At 49.9% G+C, this 22,341-nt stretch overlaps 2 protein-coding genes across 2 annotated transcripts in view; both read right to left on the bottom strand.

The window, feature by feature from the left end:
- Positions 1-222: 222 nt before the first annotated feature.
- On the bottom strand, positions 223-14,728 carry SUPT16H (SPT16 homolog, facilitates chromatin remodeling subunit; the record flags this gene model as incomplete). The annotated part of the gene is made up of 6 exons (XM_059837570.1): positions 14,678-14,728; positions 12,190-12,468; positions 11,047-11,139; positions 3,822-3,995; positions 2,463-2,615; positions 223-369 (listed from the first exon to the last, which is right to left on the bottom strand). Coding segments are annotated over exons 1-6 (897 nt in total), but the record flags the coding sequence as incomplete, so codon positions are not given.
- A 287-nt stretch (positions 14,729-15,015) lies between these two features.
- Positions 15,016-22,341, bottom strand: part of LOC132322850 (basic proline-rich protein-like) — a 9,575-nt gene continuing 2,249 nt past the window's right edge. Inside the window, exons 3-7 of the mRNA XM_059837569.1 lie at positions 21,760-21,981; positions 16,744-16,851; positions 15,845-15,972; positions 15,708-15,744; positions 15,016-15,441 (exon numbers count right to left, since the gene is read on the bottom strand). Coding sequence (XP_059693552.1) covers positions 15,173-15,441; positions 15,708-15,744; positions 15,845-15,972; positions 16,744-16,851; positions 21,760-21,981 — 764 coding nt within the window. The 3' untranslated portion in view covers positions 15,016-15,172. The remainder of the gene's footprint in view (positions 15,442-15,707; positions 15,745-15,844; positions 15,973-16,743; positions 16,852-21,759; positions 21,982-22,341) is intronic.

Genomic DNA, 22,341 nt, shown 5'->3' with positions numbered 1-22,341 from the left:
CCCCTTTTTGCCATTCCTTTCCTGTGGCCCCGCCTCTCCTGTTTTAGCCCCTCCCCTCCCATTTTTGCTCCGCCCCTCCGAGTGGCCCCACCCCTCCCAATGGCCCCACCCCTCTCATTCCTGCCCCGCCCCTCCTGTTCTTACCCTGCCCCTCCCCCTTCCCCCTGCTTGCCCCAACAGCCCCTCCCCCCCGCGGCCCCGCCCCCCGGAGGCCCCGCCCACCTCGTCGGCGTCGACGATCTCCATGACGCGCTCCTTGAAGAACTTGGTGAAGACCTCGGAGGTGATGGCGGCCGCCTTGCGCATCAGCTGCAGCTCGCCCTCCTCCTTGGCCGCCATGGCCTGCGCCACCGCCGCGCTGACGTCCACCTGGGGGCGGGGCCGGGTGATGGGCGGGGCCGGCCGAGGGGCGGGGCCGGGGGCACCACACGGGCTCCGGGCCGTCCGACCCAGATCGGGACCGTCCGACCCAACTTGGGACATTCCAACCCAACTTTGGCTCTTCCAACCCAACTTTGGCCCTTCCAACCCAACTTTGGCTCTTCCAACCCAACTTTAGCCCTTCCAACCCAACTCTGACCCTTCCAACCCAACTCTGCCCCTTCCAACCCAACTTTGGCCCTTCCAACCCAACTTTGGCTCTCCCAACCCAACTCTGACCCTTCCAACCCAACTCTGACCCTTCCAACCCAACTCTGACCCTTCCAACCCAACTCTGACCCTTCCAACCCAACTCTGACCCTTCCAACCCAACTTTGGCCCTTCCAGCCCAACCTTGGCCCTTCCAACCCAACCCCAACCCTTCCAACCCAACTCTGACCCTTCCAACCCAACTCTGACCCTTCCAACCCAACTCTGACCCTTCCAACCCAACTTTGGCCCTTCCAACCCAACTCTGACCCTCACCAACCCAACTTTGGCCCTTCCAACCCAACTCTGACCCTTCCAACCCAACTCTGACCCTTCCAACCCAACTTTGGCCCTTCCAACCCAACTCTGACCCTTCCAACCCAACTCTGACCCTTCCAACCCAACTCTGACCCTTCCAACCCAACTTTGGCCCTTCCAACCCAACTCTGACCCTTCCAACCCAACTTTGGCCCTTCCAACCCAACTTTGACCCTTCCAACCCAACTTTGGCTCTCCAACCCAACTCTGACCCTTCCAACCCAACTCTGACCCTTCCAACCCAACTCTGACCCTTCCAACCCAACTCTGACCCTTCCAACCCAACTCTGACCCTTCCAACCCAACTCTGACCCTTCCAACCCAACTTTGGCCCTTCCAACCCAACTCTGACCCTTCCAACCCAACTCTGACCCTTCCAACCCAACTTTGGCCCTTCCAACCCAACTCTGGCCCTTCCAACCCAACTCTGACCCTTCCAACCCAACTCTGGCTCTTCCAACCCAACTCTGACCCTTCCAACCCAACTTTGGCCCTTCCAACCCAACTTTGGCCCTTCCAACCCAACTTTGGCTCTCCCAACCCAACTCTGACCCTTCCAACCCAACTCTGACCCTTCCAACCCAACTCTGACCCTTCCAACCCAACTCTGGCCCTTCCAACCCAACTCTGACCCTTCCAACCCAACTTTGGCTCTTCCAACCCAACTTTGGCCCTTCCAACCCAACTCTGACCCTTCCAACCCAACTCTGACCCTTCCAACCCAACTCTGACCCTTCCAACCCAACTCTGACCCTTCCAACCCAACTCTGACCCTTCCAACCCAACTCTGACCCTTCCAACCCAACTTTGGCCCTTCCAACCCAACTTTGCCCTTCCAACCCAACTCTGGCCCTTCCAACCCAACTCTGACCCTTCCAACCCAACTCTGGCCCTTCCAACCCAACTCTGACCCTTCCAACCCAACCCCAACCCTTCCAACCCAACTCTGACCCTTCCAACCCAACCCCAACCCTTCCAACCCAACTCTGACCCTTCCAACCCAACTTTGGTTCCTCCAACCCAACTCCAACCCAACTCTGACCCTTCCAACCCAACTCTGACCCTTCCAACCCAACTTTGGCCTTTCCAACCCAACTCTGACCCTTCCAACCCAACTCTGACCCTTCCAACCCAACTTTGGCTCTTCCAACCCAACTCTGCCCCTTCCAACCCAACTCTGACCCTTCCAACCCAACTTTGGCTCTCCCAACCCAACTCTGACCCTTCCAACCCAACTTTGACCCTTCCAACCCAACTCTGACCCTTCCAACCCAACTCTGACCCTTCCAACCCAACTCTGACCCTTCCAACCCAACTTTGGCCCTTCCAACCCAACTCTGACCCAACTCTGACCCTTCCAACCCAACTCTGACCCTTCCAACCCAACCCAACCCAACCCCAACTCTTCCAACCCAACCCAACCCAACCTTGGTCCATCCAACTCCTCCACCCCGGGACCAGCCCGCCCCACCCCCTGAGGCCCCTCCCCCGGCCGCAAGCCCCGCCCCCCGGACCTTCTCGAAGCCCTCCTTGCTGAGGGCGTCGTTCCAGCTCTTCATGAACTCGCCGGGGAACTTGTCCTTGGCGAAGACGCCGAGGCGCCGCCCGCCCCGGCTGCCGCGCAGCGCCTCCAGCAGCTTCTCAAAGTTGGCCTTGTTGCTCTCGTTCTGGGGGGGCGGGGCCCTCAGGGGGCGGGGCCTGGGGAGGGCGGGGCGGCCACGCCCAGCCCCAGGTTCCCAACCCCACCCCACCCCAACCAGCCCAGGGTGGCTCCAAGAGCCAAGGGAAAGACAAAGGGACCCAAAGGGACCCAAAATGACCCAAAGGGACCCAAAATGACCCAAAAGGACCCAAAGGGACCTAAAGGGACCCAAAATGACCCAAAAGGACCCCCAGGACCCCAGAGTGACCCCAAATGACCCCAGAGTGACCCCAAAGCCGTGCCCAGCCCCACCTTCTCCCGGACGAGCAGTGTCACCGCCGGCAGCCCTTGGTGACCCCAAAGTGACCCCAGAGTGACCCCAAAGTGACCCCAAATGACCCCAGAGTGACCCCAAAGCCGTGCCCAGCCCCACCTTCTCCCGGACGAGCAGTGTCACCGCCGGCAGCCCCTTGGTGACCCCAAATGACCCCAAATGACCCCAAAGTGACCCCAAAGTGACCCCAAAGGAGTGCCCAGCCCCACCTTCTCCCGGATGAGCAGTGTCACCGCCGGCAGACCCTTGGTGACCCCAGAGTGACCCCAAATGACCCCAAAGTGACCCCAAAGCTGTGCCCAGCCCCACCTTCTCCTGGACGAGCAGTGTCACCGCCGGCAGCCCCTTGGTGACCCCAAATGACCCCAAAGTGACCCCAAAGTGACCCCAAAGCCGTGCCCAGCCCCACCTTCTCCCGGACGAGCAGTGTCACCGCCGGCAGCCCCTTGGTGACCCCAAATGACCCCAAATGACCCCAAAGTGACCCCAAAGCGGTGCCCAGCCCCACCTTCTCCCGGACGAGCAGTGTCACCGCCGGCAGCCCATTGGTGACCCCAAATGACCCCAGAGTGACCCCAAAGCCGTGCCCAGCCCCACCTTCTCCCAGATGAGCAGTGTCACCGCCGGCAGCCCGTTGGTGACCCCAAAGTGACCCCAAATGACCCCAAAGTGACCCCAAAGGCGTGCCCAGCCCCACCTTCTCCCGGACGAGCAGTGTCACCGCCGGCAGCCCGTTGGTGGCCCCAAATGACCCCAAAGTGACCCCAAAGCTGTGCCCAGCCCCACCTTCTCCCGGACGAGCAGTGTCACCGCCGGCAGCCCGTTGGTGACCCCAAATGACCCCAGAGTGACCCCAAAGTGACCCCAGAGTGACCCCAAAGCCGTGCCCAGCCCCACCTTCTCCCGGACGAGCAGTGTCACCGCCGGCAGCCCGTTGGTGGCCCCCTCGCCGCCCTTGCCCTGGGCCACCTGCTTGAGGAACTCGACCTTCTTGCGGCTGGCCAGGAACAGCGCGCGCTCCTCGCAGAACAGCATCACCGTGTCGGTCAGCTCGTAGCCAAAGAGCCACGTCTGGGGGGCACAGACACCCAAAAAGGGTCAGACACCCCAAAATGGACACAGACACCCCAAAATGGACAGAAACACCCCAAAATGGACAGAAACACCCCAAAATCCTGGCTGGAAATGGACACAGGAACCCAAAAACCAACGGGGAGCCAGAGCAGCGTCAGCGTGTCGGTCAGCTCGGAGCCAGAGAGCCACACATGGGGGGCACAGACACCCCAAAAAGGGTCAGGAACACCCCAAAATGGACAGAAACACCCCAAAATGGACAGAAACACCCCAAAATCCCGGCCGGAAATGGACACAGGAACCCCAAAAACCAACGGGGAGCCAGAGCAGCGTCACCGTGTCGGGCAGCTCGGAGCCAGAGAGCCACACATGGGGGCACAGACACCCCAAAAAGGGTCAGACACCCCAAAATGGACACAGACACCCCAAAATGGACAGAAACACCCCAAAATGGACAGAAACACCCCAAAATGGACACAGACACCCCAAAAAGGGTCAGAAACACCCCAAAATGGACAGAAACACCCCAAAATGGACAGAAACACCCCCAAATGGACAGAAACACCCCAAAATGGACACAGACACCCCAAAATGGACACAAACACCCCAAAATCCAGCCCAAAACGGACACAGGAACCCCAAAAACCAATGGGGAGCCAGAGCAGCGTCTCCGTGTCGGGCAGCTCGGAGCCAGAGAGCCACACATGGGGGGCACAGACACCCCAAAAAGGGTCAGGAACCCCAAAATGGACACAGACACCCCAAAATGGGCAGAAACACCCCAAAATCCCGGCCGGAAACGGACACAGGAACCCCAAAAACCAACGGGGAGCCAGAGCAGCGTCAGCGTGTCGGGCAGCTCGGAGCCAAAGAGCCACACATGGGGGGCACAGACACCCCAAAAAGGGTCAGAAACACCCCAAAATGGATACAGACATCCTAAAACCAGAGATGTCCCCAAAATGGACAGAAACACCCCAAAACCCCAATCAGAAATGGACACAGGAACCCCAAAATCCAACCCAGCAACCCCAAAAATGGACAGAGGGACCCCAGAACCGACAGGAACCCCAAAATTCCACCCGGGAACCCCCAAAGCCGACAGAAAAGCCCAAAAATAGACAGGAACCCCAAAAATGGACAGGGGAACCCCAAAATCCAACCCAGTAACCCTAAAATCCAACCCAGGAACCACAAAAATGGACAGAGGGACCCCAAAATCAAAAGGAACCCAAAATCCAACCCAGGAACCCCAAAACTGACAGGAAAACCACAAAAACAGACACAAGAACCCCAAAAATGGAGAGAAAAACCCCAAAATCCAACACAGGAACCCCAAAAATGGACAGAGGAACCCCAAAAATGGACAGGAACCCCAAAATCCAACACAAGAACCTTAAAAATGGACAGAGGAACCCCAAAATCCAACCTAGGAACCCCAAAAATGGACAGAGGAACCCCAGAACCGACAGGAACCCCAAAAACAGACACAAGAACCCCAAAAATGGACAAAGGAACCCCAAAATCCAACCCAGGAACCCCAAAAATGGACAGAGGGACCTCAGAAACAGACCCAGGAACCCGAAAAAATGACAGGAAAACCCCAAAAACCAACCCAGAACCCCAAAAATGGACAGAGGAACCTCAAATTTTAATCCAGGAACCCCCAAAACTGACAGGAAACCCCAAAAACCGACAGGAAAACTTTTAAAAGCAACCAAAGGACCCTAAAAATGGACATAGAAACTCAAAATCCAACCCAGGAACCCCCAAAACCAACAGGAAAACCCCAAAATCCAACCCAGGAATCCCAAAACTGACAGGAAAACCCCAAAATCCAACCCAGGAACCCCAAAACCAACAGGAAAACCCCAAAATCCAAGCCAGGAATCCAAAACTGACAGGAAAACCCCAAAAAAAGACACAAGAGCCCCAAAAATGGACAGAGGAACCCCAAAATCCAACCCAGGAGCCCCAAAAATGGACAGAGGAACCCCAAAAATAGACAGGAACCCCAAAATTCAACCCAGGAATCCCAAAACTGACAGGAAAACCCCCAAAAAAGACACAAGAACCCCAAAAATGGACAGAGGGACCCCAAAATCCAACCCAGGAACCCCAAAAATGGACAGAGAAACCCCAAAATCCAACCCAGGAACCCCAGAAATGGACAGGAAAACCCCAAAAACCAACCCAGAACCCCAAAACCAACAGGAACCCCAAAATCCAACCCAGGAACCCCAAAGAAGGACAGAGAAACATCAAAAAACAACCCAGGAACCCCCAAAACCGACAGGAAAACCCCAAAAACAGACACAGGAACCCCAAAATGGACAGAGGGACCCCAAAATCCAACCCAGGAACCCCAAAAACCAACAGGGAAACCCAAAATCCAATCCAGGAATCCCAAAACTGACAGGAAAACCCCAAAACCAGACACAAGAACCCAAAAATGGACAGAGGGACCCCAAAAATAGACAGGAACCCCAAAAATGGACAGAGGGACCCCAGAACCGACAGGAACCCCAAAAAAAAAAACCTAGGAACCCCCAAAACCGACAGGAACCCCAAAAACAGACACAAGAACCCAAAAATGGACAGAGGAACCCCAAAATTCAACCCAGGAACCCCAAAAATGGACAGAGGGACCCCAAAAATAGACAGGAACCCCAAAATTCAACCCAGGAATCCCAAAACTGACAGGAAAACCCCAAAAAAAGACACAAGAACCCCAAAAATGGACAGAGGGACCCCAAAATCCAACCCAGGAACCCCAAAAATGGACAGAGGAACCCCAAAATCCAACCCAGGAATCCCAAAACCGAAAGGAAAACCCCAAAATCCAACACAGGAACCCCAAAAATGGACAGAGGAACCCCAAAACCAGACACAAGAACCCCAAAAAGGGACAGAGAAAACCCAAAATCCAACCCAGGAGCCCCAAAAAGGGACAGGAAAACCCCAAAAATAGACAGGAACCCCAAAACCGGACAGGAATTCCAAAAACCGACAGGAAAACCCCAAAATCCAACCCAGGAACCCCAAAAATGGACAGAGAAAACCCCAAAATGCAGCAGGGAACCCCAAAAGTGGACAGGGAAAGGCCCAAAAATGAGAAAATGCACCCAAACATGAGGGGAGGGACCCAAAAGTCAGGGAATTCACCTCAAAAATGAGGGGTTGACCTAAAAAATGAGAAATTTACCTAAAAAATGAGGAATTTAACTAAAAATCAGGGAATTCACCTCAAAAATTGGGAATTTACCTAAAAGTCAGGGAATTCACCTCAAAAATGAGAGGGTTTAACTAAAAAATGAGGAATTTACCTAAAAAATGAGGGATTTACCTAAAAAATGAGAAATTTACCTAAAAAATGAGGGATTTACCCAAAAGTCAGAGAATTCACCTCAAAAATGGGGAATTTACCCAAAAGTCAGGGAATTCACCTCAAAAATGAGAGGGTTTACCTAAAAAATGAGGAATTTACCTAAAAAATGAGGAATTTACCTAAAAAATGAGGAATTTACCTAAAAAATGAGAAATTTACCTAAAAGTCAGGGAATTCACCTCAAAATTGAGGGATTTACCTAAAAAAAATGAGGAACTTAACTAAAAAGGAGGGAATTAACCTAAAAAATGAGGGATTTACCTAAAAGCAGGGAATTCACCTCAAAAATGAGAGGGTTTACCCAAAAGGCAGGGAATTCACCTCAAAAATGGGGAATTTACCCAAAAGTCAGGGAATTCACCTCAAAAATGGGGAATTTACCCAAAAGTCAGGGAATTCACCTCAAAAATGGGGAATTTACCCAAAAGTCAGGGAATTCACCTAAAAATGAGAGGGTTTACCTAAAAAATGAGGAATTTACCTAAAAAATGAGAAATTTACCTGAAAAATGAGGAATTTACCTAAAAGTCAGGGAATTCACCTCAAAATTGAGGGGGTTTACCAAAAAGTCAGGGAATTTACCTAAAAAATGAGAGGATTTAACTAAAAATCAGGGAATTCACCTCAAAAATGAGAGGGTTTGCCTAAAAATCAAAGAATTCACCTAAAAATGAAAGGATTTACCTAAAAATGAGGGGATTGACCTAAAAAAGAGGGAATTCACCTCAAAAATGAAGGAATTTACCTAAAAATCAAAGAATTCACCTAAAAATGAGAGGGTTTGCCTAAAAATCAAAGAATTCACCTAAAAATGAAAGGATTTACCTAAAAATGAGGGGATTGACCTAAAAAAGAGGGAATTCACCTCAAAAATGAGGGAATTTGCCTAAAAATGAAGGAATTCACCTAAAAAATGAGGAGATTTACCTAAAAATCAAAGAATTCACCTAAAAATGAGAGGATTTGCCTAAAAATGAGGGAATTCACCTCAAAAATGAGAGGGATTTGCTCAGAAATGGGGAGAACCCCCCCAAAAAAATTAAAGGAAATCCCTCCAAAAAGGATGGAATTGCCCTGAAAATGCTGGGAAGGGGCTCAAAAGAGATGGAAATCTGTTAAAAATCAGGAAAATCTGTTAAAAAGTATAAAAATGTATTAGGAATTATGGGAATGCATTAAAAATCATGGGAAGGTATTAAAGATTACTGGAAGGGGTTAAAAATTCTGGGAATATTTTAAAAATTATGGGAACAGCTCAAAATTTATGGGAATAGCTCAAAACTCATGAAAAAATAGAAAAAATTATGGGAACTCACTAAAGCTTATGGGAATGCATTAAAAATTATGGGAATAAATTAAAAATTATTAGGATTAATTAAAAATTATAGGAATACACTAAAAAAATGAAAAAATATAAAAAATTATGGGAACACTAAAATTTATGGGAATGCATTAGAAATTATGGGAATAAATTAAAAATGATTAGGATTAATTAAAAATTATAGGAATACACTAAAAAAGATGAAAAAATATAAAAAATTGTGGGAACACACTAAAATTTATAGGAATGCATTAGAAATTATGGGAATAAATTAAAAATTTTGGGAATGTATTGAAAATGATAGAAACACATTAAAATTGTGGGAATAAATGAAAACGAATGGAAATCTATTAAAATTATGGAAATCCACTAAAAATTATGCAAATGTATTAAAAATTAAAGGAATACTTTAAAAACTGCAGGAATACCTTAAAAATTAAGGAAATGGTTAAAAAGTGAGAGTAATTCAGTAAAAATTAGGAAAATAGTGTAAAATTTAAATTTATCATTAAGTATATTTGATATTAATTAACAATCATTAATTAAAAACCTAAAATGGTGGATGGCAATATTTAAATTATTTATTAAAAATGCTGGGAGTGCCCTCAAACAGGAGGAGACCCCAAAGCCCCAGAATGGGAGAAACTCCCCAAATCCTTGAGGGATTTTGTTGGTTTTTTCTTGGAGATTTTGGGGATTTTTTGAGGATTTTCCCTCAGGAATTTTGTTGGGTTTTTCTGGGGATTTTGGGATTTTATTGAGGATTTTCCCTCAGGAATCTTGTTGGTTTTTTTTTTTTTTTCCTGGGGATTTTGGGATTTTTTGGAGGATTTTCCCTCAGGAATTTTGGTGGTTTTTTTTTTATTTTTTTTCTGGGGATTTTGAGATTTTTTGAGGATTTTCCCTCAGGAATTTTGTTGTTTTTTTTTTTTATGGGGATTTTGGGATTTTTTTAGGGGATTTTTCCCTCAGGAATTTTGATGGGTTTTTTTTTTTATAATTATTATTTCTCGGATATTTTTTGGGTTTTTTCCCTCAGGGATTTGAGGTTCTTTTTCCTGGTGATTTGGGGATTTTTAGGGTATTTTACCTCAGGATGCTTGGTGGTTTTTTTCTGGGGATTTTGGGATTTTTTTAGGGGATTTTTCCCTCAGGAATTTTGGTGGTTTTTTTTTTTTATTTCTTGGATATTGTTTGGTTTTTCCTTTAGGGATTTGTTTTGTTTTTTTTTTTTTTTTTTTTCCTGGGGATTTGGGGATTTTTAGGGTATTTTCCCTCAGGATGTTTGGTTTTTTTTCTGGGGATTTTGGGATTTTTTGAGGGATTTTTCCCTCAGGAATTTCGGTTCTTGTTTTTTTTAATTATTTCTTGGGTATTTTTTGGTTTTTCCCTCAGGGATTTGTTTTATTGTTTTTTTTCCTGGGGATTTTGGAGATTTTTTGGGTATTTTCCCTCAGGACGTTTGGTTATTTTTCTGGGGATTTTGGGATTTTTTAGGGGATTTTTCCCTCAGGAATTTTGGTTTTTTTTTTTTTTTTATTAATATTTCTTGGATATTTTTTTGGGTTTTTTCCCTCAGGGATTTGAGTTTTTTTTTTTTGTTGTTGTTTTTGGTTTTTTTCCTGTGGATTTTGGAATTTTTAGGGTATTTTCCCTCAGGACGTTTGGTGTTTTTTTCTGGGGATTTTGGGATTTTTTTAGGGGATTTTTCCCTCAGGAATTTTTGTGGTTTTTTTTTTTTATTTCTTGGATATTGTTTGGTTTTTCCCTCAGGGATTTGTTTTATTGTTTTTTTTCCTGGGGATTTTGGAGATTTTTTGGGTATTTTCCCCTCAGGACGTTTGGTTATTTTTCTGGGGATTTTGGGATTTTTTAGGGGATTTTTCCCTCAGGAATTTTGGTGGGTTTTTTTTTTTTTAATTATTATTTCTTGGATATTTTTGGGGTTTTTTCCCTCAGGGATTTGTTTTATTTTTTTTTTTCCTGGGGATTTTGGAATTTTTAGGGTATTTTCCTTCAGGACATTTGGTGTTTTTTTCTGGGGATTTTGGGATTTTTTTAGGGGATTTTTCCCTCAGGAATTTTGGTGGTTTTTATTTTTTTTATTATTTCTTGGATATTTTTTGGGTTTTTTCCCTCAGGGATTTGAGGGTTTTTTTTTTTTTGTTTTGTTTTTGTTTTTTTTTCCTGGGGATTTGGGGATTTTTAGGGTATTTTCCCTCAGGACGTTTGGTGTTTTTTTCTGGGGATTCTGGGATTTTTTTCGGGGATTTTTCCCTCAGGAATTCTGGGGTTTTTCCCGGGGATTTTGGTACTTTTTGGGCACTCTGCCCCCTCACCTGCAGCGCCGTGGACTTGGCGTAGACGATCTCCTCGTCCACCCCCACGGCCACCACGATGGCGTCCACGCCCCCGAACTCATCCTCCCCTTTCTGAGGGAAAAATGAGGGGGTGAGAACCCCCAAAATCTCCAAAATTCACCCCAAAAATCCCCCCCGAACTCATCCTCCCCTTTCTGAGGGAAAAAAGAGGGGTGAGAACCCCCAAAATCCCCCAAATTCACCCCAAAAATCCCCCGAACTCATCCTCCCCTTTCTGAGGGAAAAATGAGGGGTGAGAACCCCCAAAATCCCCCAAATTCACCCCAAAACCCCCTAATTTAACTAAAACTCCCCAAATTTACCTCAGCCCCCCCGAAATTCACCTCAAACCCCCAAATTTTAACTCAAGTCCACCAAAATTGCCTCAAATCTCTCAAATTTACCTCAGCCTGCCAAAATTTACCTCAAACCCCAAAATTTACCTCAACCCTCCCCAAACTCACCTCAAACACCCCGAAATTCACCCCAAAACCCCCAAATTCAACCCAAGTCCCCCAAGTTTAGTTCAGCCCCTCAAAATTTTACCTCAAATCCCCCAAATTCACTTTAACTCCCCAAATTTACCTCAGCCCCTGAAAATTTACCTCAAACCACCCAAATTCGCCTCAGGCCCCCTCAAATTTACCTCAGATCCCCCAAGTTTACCTCAAACCTCCTTAATTTTACCTCAGCCTCCAAAAATTCACTTCAAACCTCCCAAATTGTCCTCAAGCCCCCCAAAATCACCTCAAACCTTCCAAATTTACCTCAAACCCCACAAATTTACCTCAAACCTTCTATATTTACCTCAAACCTCCCAAATTTACCTCAAACCCCACAAATTTACCTCAAACCCTCCTAAATTTAACTCAGGCCCTGAAAATTAACCTCAAACTCCCCTAAATTACCCCAAAACCCCCAAATTCAACCCAAATCCCCGAAGTTAACTTCAGCTCCTCCAAAATTCACCTCAGCCCTCCCAAATTCACCTCAGATGCCCCAAATTTCCCCTCAGCCCCCCTCCCCACATTTACCTCAGCCCCCACCCCGAGCTCCCCCCCTCAGGGCTCCCCCGCCCCCGCCCCTCCCCCGCCGCTCCCCCCGCCCCCGCCCCTCCCCCACCTGCCAGCTGGCGTAGAGCCGCCGCAAACGCCGCGAGAAGGCCTCGCGGTCCAGGCTCAGCGCCATCAGGGGGGCCCGTGCGGGGCCAGCGGCCCCCTCCCGGGACCCTCGGCCTCCCCTGGGATCCGCCCCCTTCGCCGGGACTCGCCCCGAGCCTTCCTGATCTCCGCCGCCTCCTCCTCCTCCTCCTCCTCCCGCGCCGCGGCGTTCCCCGCCGGAAACGCGGCCTGAGGGGAACTTCCGCTTCCGGGGCGGCGGGAAAAGGGCGGGACGGGAGGGCTGAGGGAGGGGAGTGCGTCACGTGACCTCGAGAGGCGGGAAAAGGGCTGTGAGGGGAAGAGGATCACGTGACCGCGAGAGGCTGGCAGAGGGCTGTGACCCAGGCAGGCGGAGAAATGGCGGCGGAGGGGGGGAAGGGGAAAGCGGCCGCTTCTGGTAACAGAGTAAAATGAGAAATAGAGGAAGGTGAGAAACGGGAAATACCGGCGGTGGGAAATCGGTAAAACCGGTGTGGGAAAACCGTTCCTTCCTCACGTGACGCAGGGCTGCAGGAGAAGGAGGGGGCGTGGCGATGGCTTCTGCGTCACGTGATGAGGGCGAGGCGGGAAAATGGCGGCGGAGAGGAAAGGAGCCAGCGGCCGCTTCTCGTGAATGGGAAAAAATGAGAAATGGAGGAAGGTGACAAACGGGAAATACCGGCGGGGGGAAATCGGTTAAACCGCGGTGGGAAAACCGTTCCTTCCTCGCGCGACGCGGGGGATGCATAAAGAGGAGGGGGCGTGGCAAACTTTTCCCGCGTCACGTGACGAGGGAGAGGCGGGAAAAGGGCTCTGAGGGGCAGAGGGTCACGTGACGGGGAGAGGCGGGAAAATGGCGGCGGGGGAGGAAGGGGGAAGCGGCCGCTTCTCGTGAGGGAGAAAAACGGTGAAAAGAGAAAGGAGAGAAACGGGAAGTACCGGGAGGTGGCGGCGGGGAAATCGGTAAAACCGGTGGGGTGAGGAGACGGGTCTGTGAAAAACGTCACTCACTCGGTTTTGTAAGTTTTAAAAGCTTAATGGAAATAAAATAGTTATAAAAATAGCAATGTGATTAGAGCAATAATACGTTGGACAGTTTGGGACAATAAAAGTAAAGAGTTACGGACGGTCCGGGTGCTTTTTCTGGGCAAAATAAGCCCGAAAATGCCCCACGTTAACAGAGGCTTAACTCTTAAAAACAACAACTTGTTGCATATTCATGCATGTGAAAAATGCGTATTGTATGATTGGCCTTTCGCAAATATTAAAATGAATATTATATGTGTTGTGTTAGAAAGTAATGCTGTATTAATTCTCTTCAGTAGTGTGTTAAATATAGTTTAGGTTATAAAAATTGTTAAAATAGAAACTGTGCTACGTAGGGTACTTTTTTGTTTAAAGAAAGGACTTGCAGCGAGATAGCAGCCACAGGACACCTAAATCTTTCGGAGAAAAAGAATTTATTGCCCTCTTATCAAAAGGAAGGAACTTCTTCCCGCCTCGAAGGCGCTGTTAGGATTAGGAGGAAGAAGTTGATGATGACCAGGCCAATCCTGTGTTTGAATGGAATTTATGCATCATGCATGAAGTGTATGAATATGCAACAGGCTGTTGTTTTTTAGGGTTAATCCTTTGTTCACGTGTGTCCTTTTTCGGGCTTGTCCTGCCCAGAAAAAAGTACCCGGACGTCCGTAACTCTTTGTTTTTATTGTCTCATATTGTCCTAATTCAAATTGTCTAAATTATTATTACTCTAATTGTATTACTATTTTTATAATTATTTTTTATTACTATTAAATCTTTAAAATTTCAAAAAACAAGTGATTGGTGTTTTTCACAATGCACCTCATACATGATTGCATAAATTCCATTCAAACACAAGATTCTAGCTGGGCAATGTTAAATTCTTCCTCTGAATCCTAATGGAAAAAATGTTTGATTTTACACATAAACTTGAGGTTTGCTGATAAATGGAATTGAACATTGAAAGGTGAGAGGAACAATGGGGGAATAAAAACCCCTAAATCCCAAAGAAAATAATAATTAATTGGGAGGGTTGTACATTAGAGGGGAATCTTTGGGATCAGGTGTTCTGGGAAGTCTGAACCTCTCAGGTACCTCAGAAATGGGGAAAAAGAGGAAAATTGGGATCCAAACGAGGCTGCGTCCAAACCCCCCATTTATGGTCCTTTATTTGAATAAAATAAAATAAAAGCTCTCCTCTGTCTCCTGCTTGGACATAAACCTCGGGTGTTGCTGGATTCATTTTCCTCACAATTACGGGGGAAAATAAATAAATAAATAAATAAATATATAAATATATAAATAAATAAATAAAAGGGGGAGGAGGAGAATTGGCGCCGCTCCTGCGTCACGTGATGGGGAGAGGCGGGAAATTCGATAGGGGGCGGGATCACGTGACAAGGAACCGGATGTGCGCTAACACGTGATCGGAGAGGGGCGGGGCTTACAGAGGGGCCGAACACGTGACGCAGGGAGGCGGGGAATGTAGTAAGATACATGATCACGTGATCAGAGAGGCGGGGAAATTGAGGGAATGGCATCACGTGATCAAAAAGGGGCGGTAATATCCCGGGCGGGATCACGTGACAGAAAAGGGGCGTGAAAATCGTGAGGGGAGCTCGGAGGGCGCCCTCTGGCGGTGAGAGAGGGAAACGTGAGTGTGGGGATCTTTAATTACCAGAGGTGATTAATTAACCGTGTTAATTGAGGTGCTGGACAAATCAAGGGAGGCAAACGAGGCGCTTAATTAGCATGTAATTAGGGGCAAATCACTCACAGCACCTGCTCCATTTCCAAACCTTTTATTAAAAAAAAAAACCCTGCCAGGCCCCTCCCATCCCGCCAGCCCTGCCCACATTGACCCCCGCCCCTGCTCGGCCCAGCCCCGCTCAGCCCCCGCCCCCCGCCCCCGCCCCCCTATGACACAGAGACATTTTACATATTTATATAAATATGGGAAGGGGGGCGTGGCCCCCGGCAGGAAAAGGGGCGGGGCTTAATCGGAGTCGGAAGTGGGTGGCAACATGGGGTCGGCCAGCAGGGGGGCAGCACCCGCTCCCTGCTTCCGCTTCCTCTCTTCTGCTTCTGGCCGGAAGCGTGGGGGGCGGGGCTAAGGAAGGAGAGGCCACACCCCCTGTGCTGCTGGCTCCGCCCCCCATCAACGCCACCATCTTGGAAAGGTCCAAACCTGAGGGGGGGGAGGGGATGAACTGCAGGAGAAGAGAGAGAATAATTAATGAGGGGGTGGGGCTTAAATGGGCGGGCTCAAGCCAAGCCACACCCTCACATTTATAGAGGAGATATGAAATACTTTTAATTGCCCCACAATCAATACAAAGCCCACAAATTTTAGGGTGTGCCCCACCCTCCAAAGGAGTGGGAGGGGGCCAGGACCCCCCTGATTGACAGGAGGATCTGGCCCCGCCCCCAGCCCCAGTTTTGGAGATTTTGGGAATTTTGGCGTTCCCAAATTACTCTTTTTCCGGTGCCACTTTTCCCGCCGCTGCTCCACGAACTGAGGGGGGGTGGGAGGAGAATTTGGGGTGAATTCAGGAGGGTTTGGGGCGGGCCCCCGCGGATTTTGGGGTGAATCCCGGGGTTTTTGGGGGGCTCACCGGGAGCAGCCGGGGGGTCGGCGAATTCGGGGGCCGTCGCCGCGGTGGGGGGGAGGGGCCCCTACAGCACCCTCGGGGTCCCCCCCACCCGGGGGGTCCCGGAGCCCCTCGAGGCAGCGCAGCTCCAGCTTGGGGGGAAAAACAGCGGTTTTGGGAAAAAGCGCCAAAAATCAGGGGAAAAACCTTGAATTGTGGCACAAAACCACCCAAATTCAGGGTGAAAATGGCGGCACCCCAAAATCCAGGGGGGGTTTGATGCTCTCAACCCCTCGGAGGTGCCCTAAAAACTCCCACCCCTAAATCTGGGTGCAAAACTCCAAAAAAATGTAAAACTCCAGCAGGAAACGCCCAATTTTTGGTGGGAAATCCCCAAATCTGACGGGAAACGCCCAAAATTTGGACATGAAGCCCCTGAAAAAAACCAAAAACCTGACAGAGAATGCCCAAATTTTGTTGGGAAACTCCCAGATCTGATGGGAAGAACACCCAAATTTTGGCTCAGAACTTGAAACAACCCAAAAATCTGCTGGACATCCCCAAGTTTTGGCACCAACGCCAAAAACAACTCAAAAACCTGACAGGAAGTCCTAAATTCTGGTGGAAAACCCCAAATTCTTCTGACGGCAAACCCCCAATTTTGGGCACAAAAACCCTGAAACAACCCAAAACTCTAACGAGAAACACCCAAATTTTGGCAAAAGCCCCCAAAAAACCTGACGGGAAGCTGCCAAATTCTGTCACCAACCCCCAAACCCAACCGCAAACCCCGATTTCCGCTGTTTTCCCCAAAACCCCCGTTGATAAATTTGAAGACCAAAGGGAACCCAAACCTCCCGGAATTCCCGTGGTGCCCTGGAACTCCCAAACCTGGGGGGGTTTGGCCCCAAAATCCCCCTCACCTCCACCAGTTTCTTTGCTGTTTTTCTTCGGGGGGTTGGCGCGTCGCCCGTTGGGCCCCGTTGGGCCCCCAGCCGATGTTTCTGGAAGGTCAATTTGAGCCCCTCCTCCTGCGGGGAAATCGTCGGGGGACGGGGTCAGGAAATGGAGGAGAGAAAGGGAAATCGTGAGGGGAAAAGGCGGGAAAATCGTGAGGGGAAAAGGTGGAAAAATCGTGAGGGGATGGGGTCACAAGATGGAGGAAAAGGCGGGAAAATTGTGAGGAGAAAAGGTGGGAAACTCTGAGGCGGATGGGGGTCACAAGATGGAGGAAAAGGCGGGAAAATCGTGCGGGGAAAAGGCGGAAAAATCGTGAGGGGAAAAAACAGGAAAATTGTGAGGGAAAGGAATCACAAGATGGAGGAAAAGGCGGGAAAATCATGAGAGGGAAAAGATGGAAAAATGTGAAGGGGGATGGGTGTCAGAAAATGGAGGAGACAGAGGAAAATCTTGAGGGGAAAAGGCGAGAAAATCGTGAGGGGATGGGGTCACAAGATGGAGGAAAAGGCGGGAAAATCGTGAGGGGAAAAGGCGGGAAAATCGTGAGGGGAAAAGGCGGGAAAATCGTGACGGGGACAGGGTCACAAGATGGAGGAAAAGGCGGGAAAATCGTGAGGGGAAAAGGTGGAAAACTCTGAGGGGATGGGGTCACATAATGGAGGAGAGAAAGGAAAATCGTGAGGGGAAAAGGTGGAAAAATCGTGATGGGTGGCAGGGTCAGAAAATGGAGGAGACAGAGGAAAATCGTGAGGGGAAAAGGTGGAGAAAAATCGTGAGGGATGGGGTCACAAGATGGAGGAAAAGGCGGGAAAATCGTGAGGGGAAAAGGTGGAAAAATCGTGAGGGGATGGGGTCACAAGATGGAGGAAAAGGCGGGAAAATCGTGAGGGGAAAAGGTGGGAAAATTGTGAGGAGAAAAGGTGGAAAAATCGTGAGGGGATGGGGGTCACGAGATGGAGGAAAAGGCGGGAAAATCGTGAGGGGGAAAAGGCGGGAAAAATCGTGAGGGGACAGGGTCACAAGATGGAGGAAAAGGGCGGGAAAGATCATGAGGGAAAAAGGTGGAAAAATCGTAAGGGGATGGGGTCACATAATGGAGGAGAGAAAGAGAAAATCGTGAGGGGAAAAGGCGGGGAAAATTGTGAGGGGGACAGGGTCAGAAAATGGAGGAGACAGAGGAAAATCGTGAGGGGAAAAGGTGGGAAAAATCGTGAGGGGATTGGGGTCACAAGATGGAGGAAAAGGCGGGAAAATCGTGAGGGGAAAAGGTGGAAAAATCGTGAGGGGATGGGGTCACAAGATGGAGGAAAAGGCGGGAAAATCGTGAGGGGAAAAGGCGGAGAAATTGTGAGGGGACGGTGTCAGAAATGGAGGAGAGAGAGGAAAATCGTGAGGGGAAAAGGTGGAAAAAATCGTGAGGGGGATGGGGTCACAAGATGGAGGAAAAGGCGGGAAAATCGTGAGGGGAAAAGGCGGGAAAATTGTGAGGGGACGGTGTCAGAAAATGGAGGAGAGAGAGGAAAATCGTGAGGGGGAAAAGGTGGGAAAATTTTGAGGGGAAAAGGTGGGAAAATTGTGAGGGGAAAAGGTGGGAAAATTGTGAGGGGAAAAGGCGGGAAAATCGTGAGGGGACGGGGTCACAAGATGGAGGAAAAGGCGGGAAAATCGTGAGGGGAAAAGGCGGGAAAATCGTGAGGGGAAAAGGCGGAAAAATTGTGAGGGGAGAAAGGCGGGAAAATTGTGAGGGGACGATGTCAGAAAATGGAGGAGAGAGAGGGAAATCGTGAGGGGAAAAGGTGGGAGTATCGTGAGGGGAAAAGGCGGAAAAATCGTGAGGGGGACGGTGTCAGAAAAATGGAGGAGACAGAGGAAAATCGTGAGGGGGAAAAGGTGGAAAAAATCGTGAGGAGATGGGGTCCACAAGATGGAGGGAAAAAGGCGGGAAAATCGTGAGGGGGAAAAGGCGGGGAAATTGTGAGGGGAAAAGGCAGGAAAATTGTGAGGGAAAGGAATCACAAGATGGAGGAAAAGGCGGGAAAATCGTGAGGGGAGAGGGTGGAAAAATCGTGAGGGGGATGGTGTCAGAAAATGGAGGAGAGAGAGGAAAATCGTGAGGGGAAAAGGCGAGAAAATCGTGAGGGGACCGGGGTCACAAGATGGAGGAAAAGGCGGGAAAATCGTGAGGGGAAAAGGTGGGGAAATTGTGAGGGGAAAAGGTGGAAAAATCGTGAGGGGATGGGGTCACAAGATGGAGGAAAAGGCGGGAAAATCATGAGGGGGAAAAGGTGGGAAAATTTTGAGGGGAAAAGGTGGGAAAATTGTGAGGGGAAAAGATGGAAAAATCGTGAGGGGATGGGGGTCACGAGATGGAGGAAAAGGCGGGAAAATCGTGAGGGGAAAAGGCGGGAAAATCGTGAGGGGAAAAGGCGGGAAAATCGTGACGGGGACAGGGTCACAAGATGGAGGAAAAGGCGGGAAAATCGTGAGGGGAAAAGGTGGAAAACTCTGAGGGGATGGGGTCACATAATGGAGGAGAGAAAGGAAAATCGTGAGGGGGAAAAGGTGGAAAAAATCGTGAGGGGACGGGGTCACGTGACGGAAAAGGGCGGGAAAATCGTGAGGGGACGGGGTCACGTGACGGAAAAGGGCGGGAAAATCGTGAGGGGACGGGGGTCACGTGACGGAAAAGGGCGGGAGAATCGTGAGGGGACGGGGTCACGTGACGGAAAAGGGCGGGAAAATCGTGAGGGGACGGGGGTCACGTGACGGAAAAGGGCGGGAAAATCGTGAGGGGACGGGGTCACGTGACGGAAAAAAGGGCGGGAAAATCGTGAGGGGACAGGGTCACGTGACGGAAAAGGGCGGGAGAATCGTGAGGGGACGGGGTCACAAGATGGAGGAGCGGCAGGAAATGGTGAGGAGGAGGAATGGCGTCAGAAGGAAAGGTGAGAAAATCGTGAGGGGAACCTCGGGGGGTTTGGGTAAAGCGCCGAGGGTCTCCTGGGGGATGGGATTTTGGGGGTGAGAAAACCCCGGATTTGGGTCAAAGTGCATAAAAGTTTAACGGGGGATGGCTGAAAGGGCCTGGGGGTTTGGGGGCGTGGGTAAAGCGCTGAGGGATCAACAGGGATAAGATTTTGGGATGTGAAAAAATCCGATTTTGGGTGTGTGTGGGTACAGGGATGGGATTTTGGGGTGAAAAAGGCCGATTTTGGGTGTGAGGGGTCGGGGGATGGGATTTTGGGGTGAAAAAGGCCGATTTTGGGTGTGAGGGAACACGGGATTTTGGGGTGAAAAAGGCCGATTTTGGGTGTGAGGGCACACGGATGGGGATTTTGGGGTGAAAAAGGCCGATTTTGGGTGTGTGTGGGTACAGGGATGGGATTTTGGGGTGAAAAAAGGCCGATTTTGGGTGTGAGGGGCACACGGGTGGGATTTTGGGGTGAAAAAGGCCGATTTTGGGTGTGAGGGCACATCCATGGGATTTTGGGGGTGAAAAAGGCCGATTTTGGGTGTGAGGTTTAACAGGGATGGGATTTTGGGGTGAAAAAGGCCGATTTTGGGGGTGTGAGGGGTCGGGGATGGGATTTTGGGGGTGAAAAAGGCCGATTGTGGGGTGTGAGGGTACACCCATGGGATTTTGGGGTGAAAAAGGCCGATTTTGGGTGTAACTGTTCAAGGATGGGATTTTGGGGTGAAAAAGGCCGATTTTGGGTGTGAGGGTACACCCATGGGATTTTTGGGGTGAAAAAGGCCGATTTTGGGTGTGAGGGCACAGGGATGGGATTTTGGGGTGAAAAAGGGCCGATTTTGGGTGTGAGGGTGCAGGGATGGTCGGGGATGGGATTTTGGGGTGAAAAAGGCCGATTTTGGGTGTGTGAGGGGACACAGATGGGATTTTGGGGTGAAAAAGGCCGATTTTGGGTGTGAGGGCACAGGGATGGGATTTTGGGGTGAAAAAGGCCGATTTTGGGTGTGAGGGGTCGGGAATGGGATTTTGGGGTGAAAAAGGCCGATTTTGGGTGTGAGGGCACACCCATGGGATTTTGGGGTGAAAAAGGCCGATTTTGGGTGTGAGGGCACAGGGCTGGGATTTTGGGGTGAAAAAGGCCCGATTTTGGGGGTGAGGGCACAGGGCTGGGATTTTGGGGTGAAAAAGGCCGATTTTGGGTGTGAGGGGTCGGGGATGGGATTTTGGGGTGAAAAAGGCCGATTTTGGGTGTGAGGGATACACAGGGATGGGATTTTGGGGTGAAAAAGGCCGATTTTGGGTGTGAGGTTTAACAGGGATGGGATTTTGGGGTGAAAAAGGCCGATTTTGGGTGTGAGGGTGCAGGGATGGGATTTTGGGGTGAAAAAGGCCGATTTTGGGTGTGAGGGCACAGGGGTGGGATTTTGGGGTGAAAAAGGCCGATTTTGGGTGTGAGGGGTCGGGGATGGGATTTTGGGGTGAAAAAGGCCGATTTTGGGTGTGAGGGCGCAGGGATGGGATTTTGGGGTGAAAAAGGCCGATTTTGGGTGTGAGGGATACACAGGGATGGGATTTTGGGGTGAAAAAGGCCGATTTTGGGTGTGAGGGGTCGGGGATGGGATTTTGGGGTGAAAAAGGCCGATTTTGGGTGTGAGGGAACACAGATGGGATTTTGGGGTGAAAAAGGCCGATTGTGGGTGTGAGGGTACACCCATGGGATTTTGGGGTGAAAAAGGCCGATTTTGGGTGTGAGGGGACAGGGATGGGATTTTGGGGTGAAAAAGGCCGATTTTGGGTGTGTGAGGGGACAGGGATGGGATTTTGGGGTGAAAAAGGCCGATTTTGGGTGTGAGGGGTCGGGGATGGGATTTTGGGGTGAAAAAGGCCGATTTTGGGTGTGAGGGGACAGGGATGGGATTTTGGGGTGAAAAAGGCCGATTTTGGGTGTGAGGTTTAACAGGGATGGGATTTTGGGGTGAAAAAGGCCGATTTTGGGGCCGGCACTCACGTCCTTGATCTGCACCGTGAACTCCTTGTCCGGGTGGCGGCCGCGGGGGGGGGGAGGGGAAGGGGGGAGGGGCGGGCTCGGGCAGCCCCCCCGGGACCCCCCCGAAATCCTCCGGGGGGGGGAGGGGCGGCCCCTCCCCCGCCGTCAGCACGGCCCGGCAGATCAGGTCCAGCCGCCGGATCAGCGCCCGGTCCTGGGGCGAAAAACGGAGATTTTGGGCAACTTCTCATTGTGGGGTCCCCCCGCCCCCACTTGGGGGGGTTTGGGCTTTTTTGGGGGGTTCTGGGGTTTTTTTTGGGGGTTCTGGGGGTTTTGGGGGAATTTAAAGTTTTTTTGGGGGATTTTTGTGGGGTTTTTTTTGAGGTTTTTGGGGTTTTTTTGTTGTTGTTTTTGAGGATTTTTGGTGGTTTTTATTTTCTTATTTTGTGGGTTTGGGAGATTTTTGGGGTTTTTGGGAAATATTTTGGGTTTGGGGTTTTTTTGGGGTTTTTTTGGGGGTTTTTTTGGGTTTTTTGGGGTATTTTGGGAAATATTTTGGGTTTTTTGGGGGGGTTTTGGGAGGTTTTTGGGGTATTTTGGGAA

The sequence above is a fragment of the Haemorhous mexicanus genome, unplaced genomic scaffold (assembly GCF_027477595.1).
Source record: "Haemorhous mexicanus isolate bHaeMex1 unplaced genomic scaffold, bHaeMex1.pri scaffold_158_ctg1, whole genome shotgun sequence".
Taxonomy (NCBI): Eukaryota; Metazoa; Chordata; class Aves; order Passeriformes; family Fringillidae; genus Haemorhous; species Haemorhous mexicanus.
This window is presented reverse-complemented; position numbering and strand designations above follow the sequence as displayed.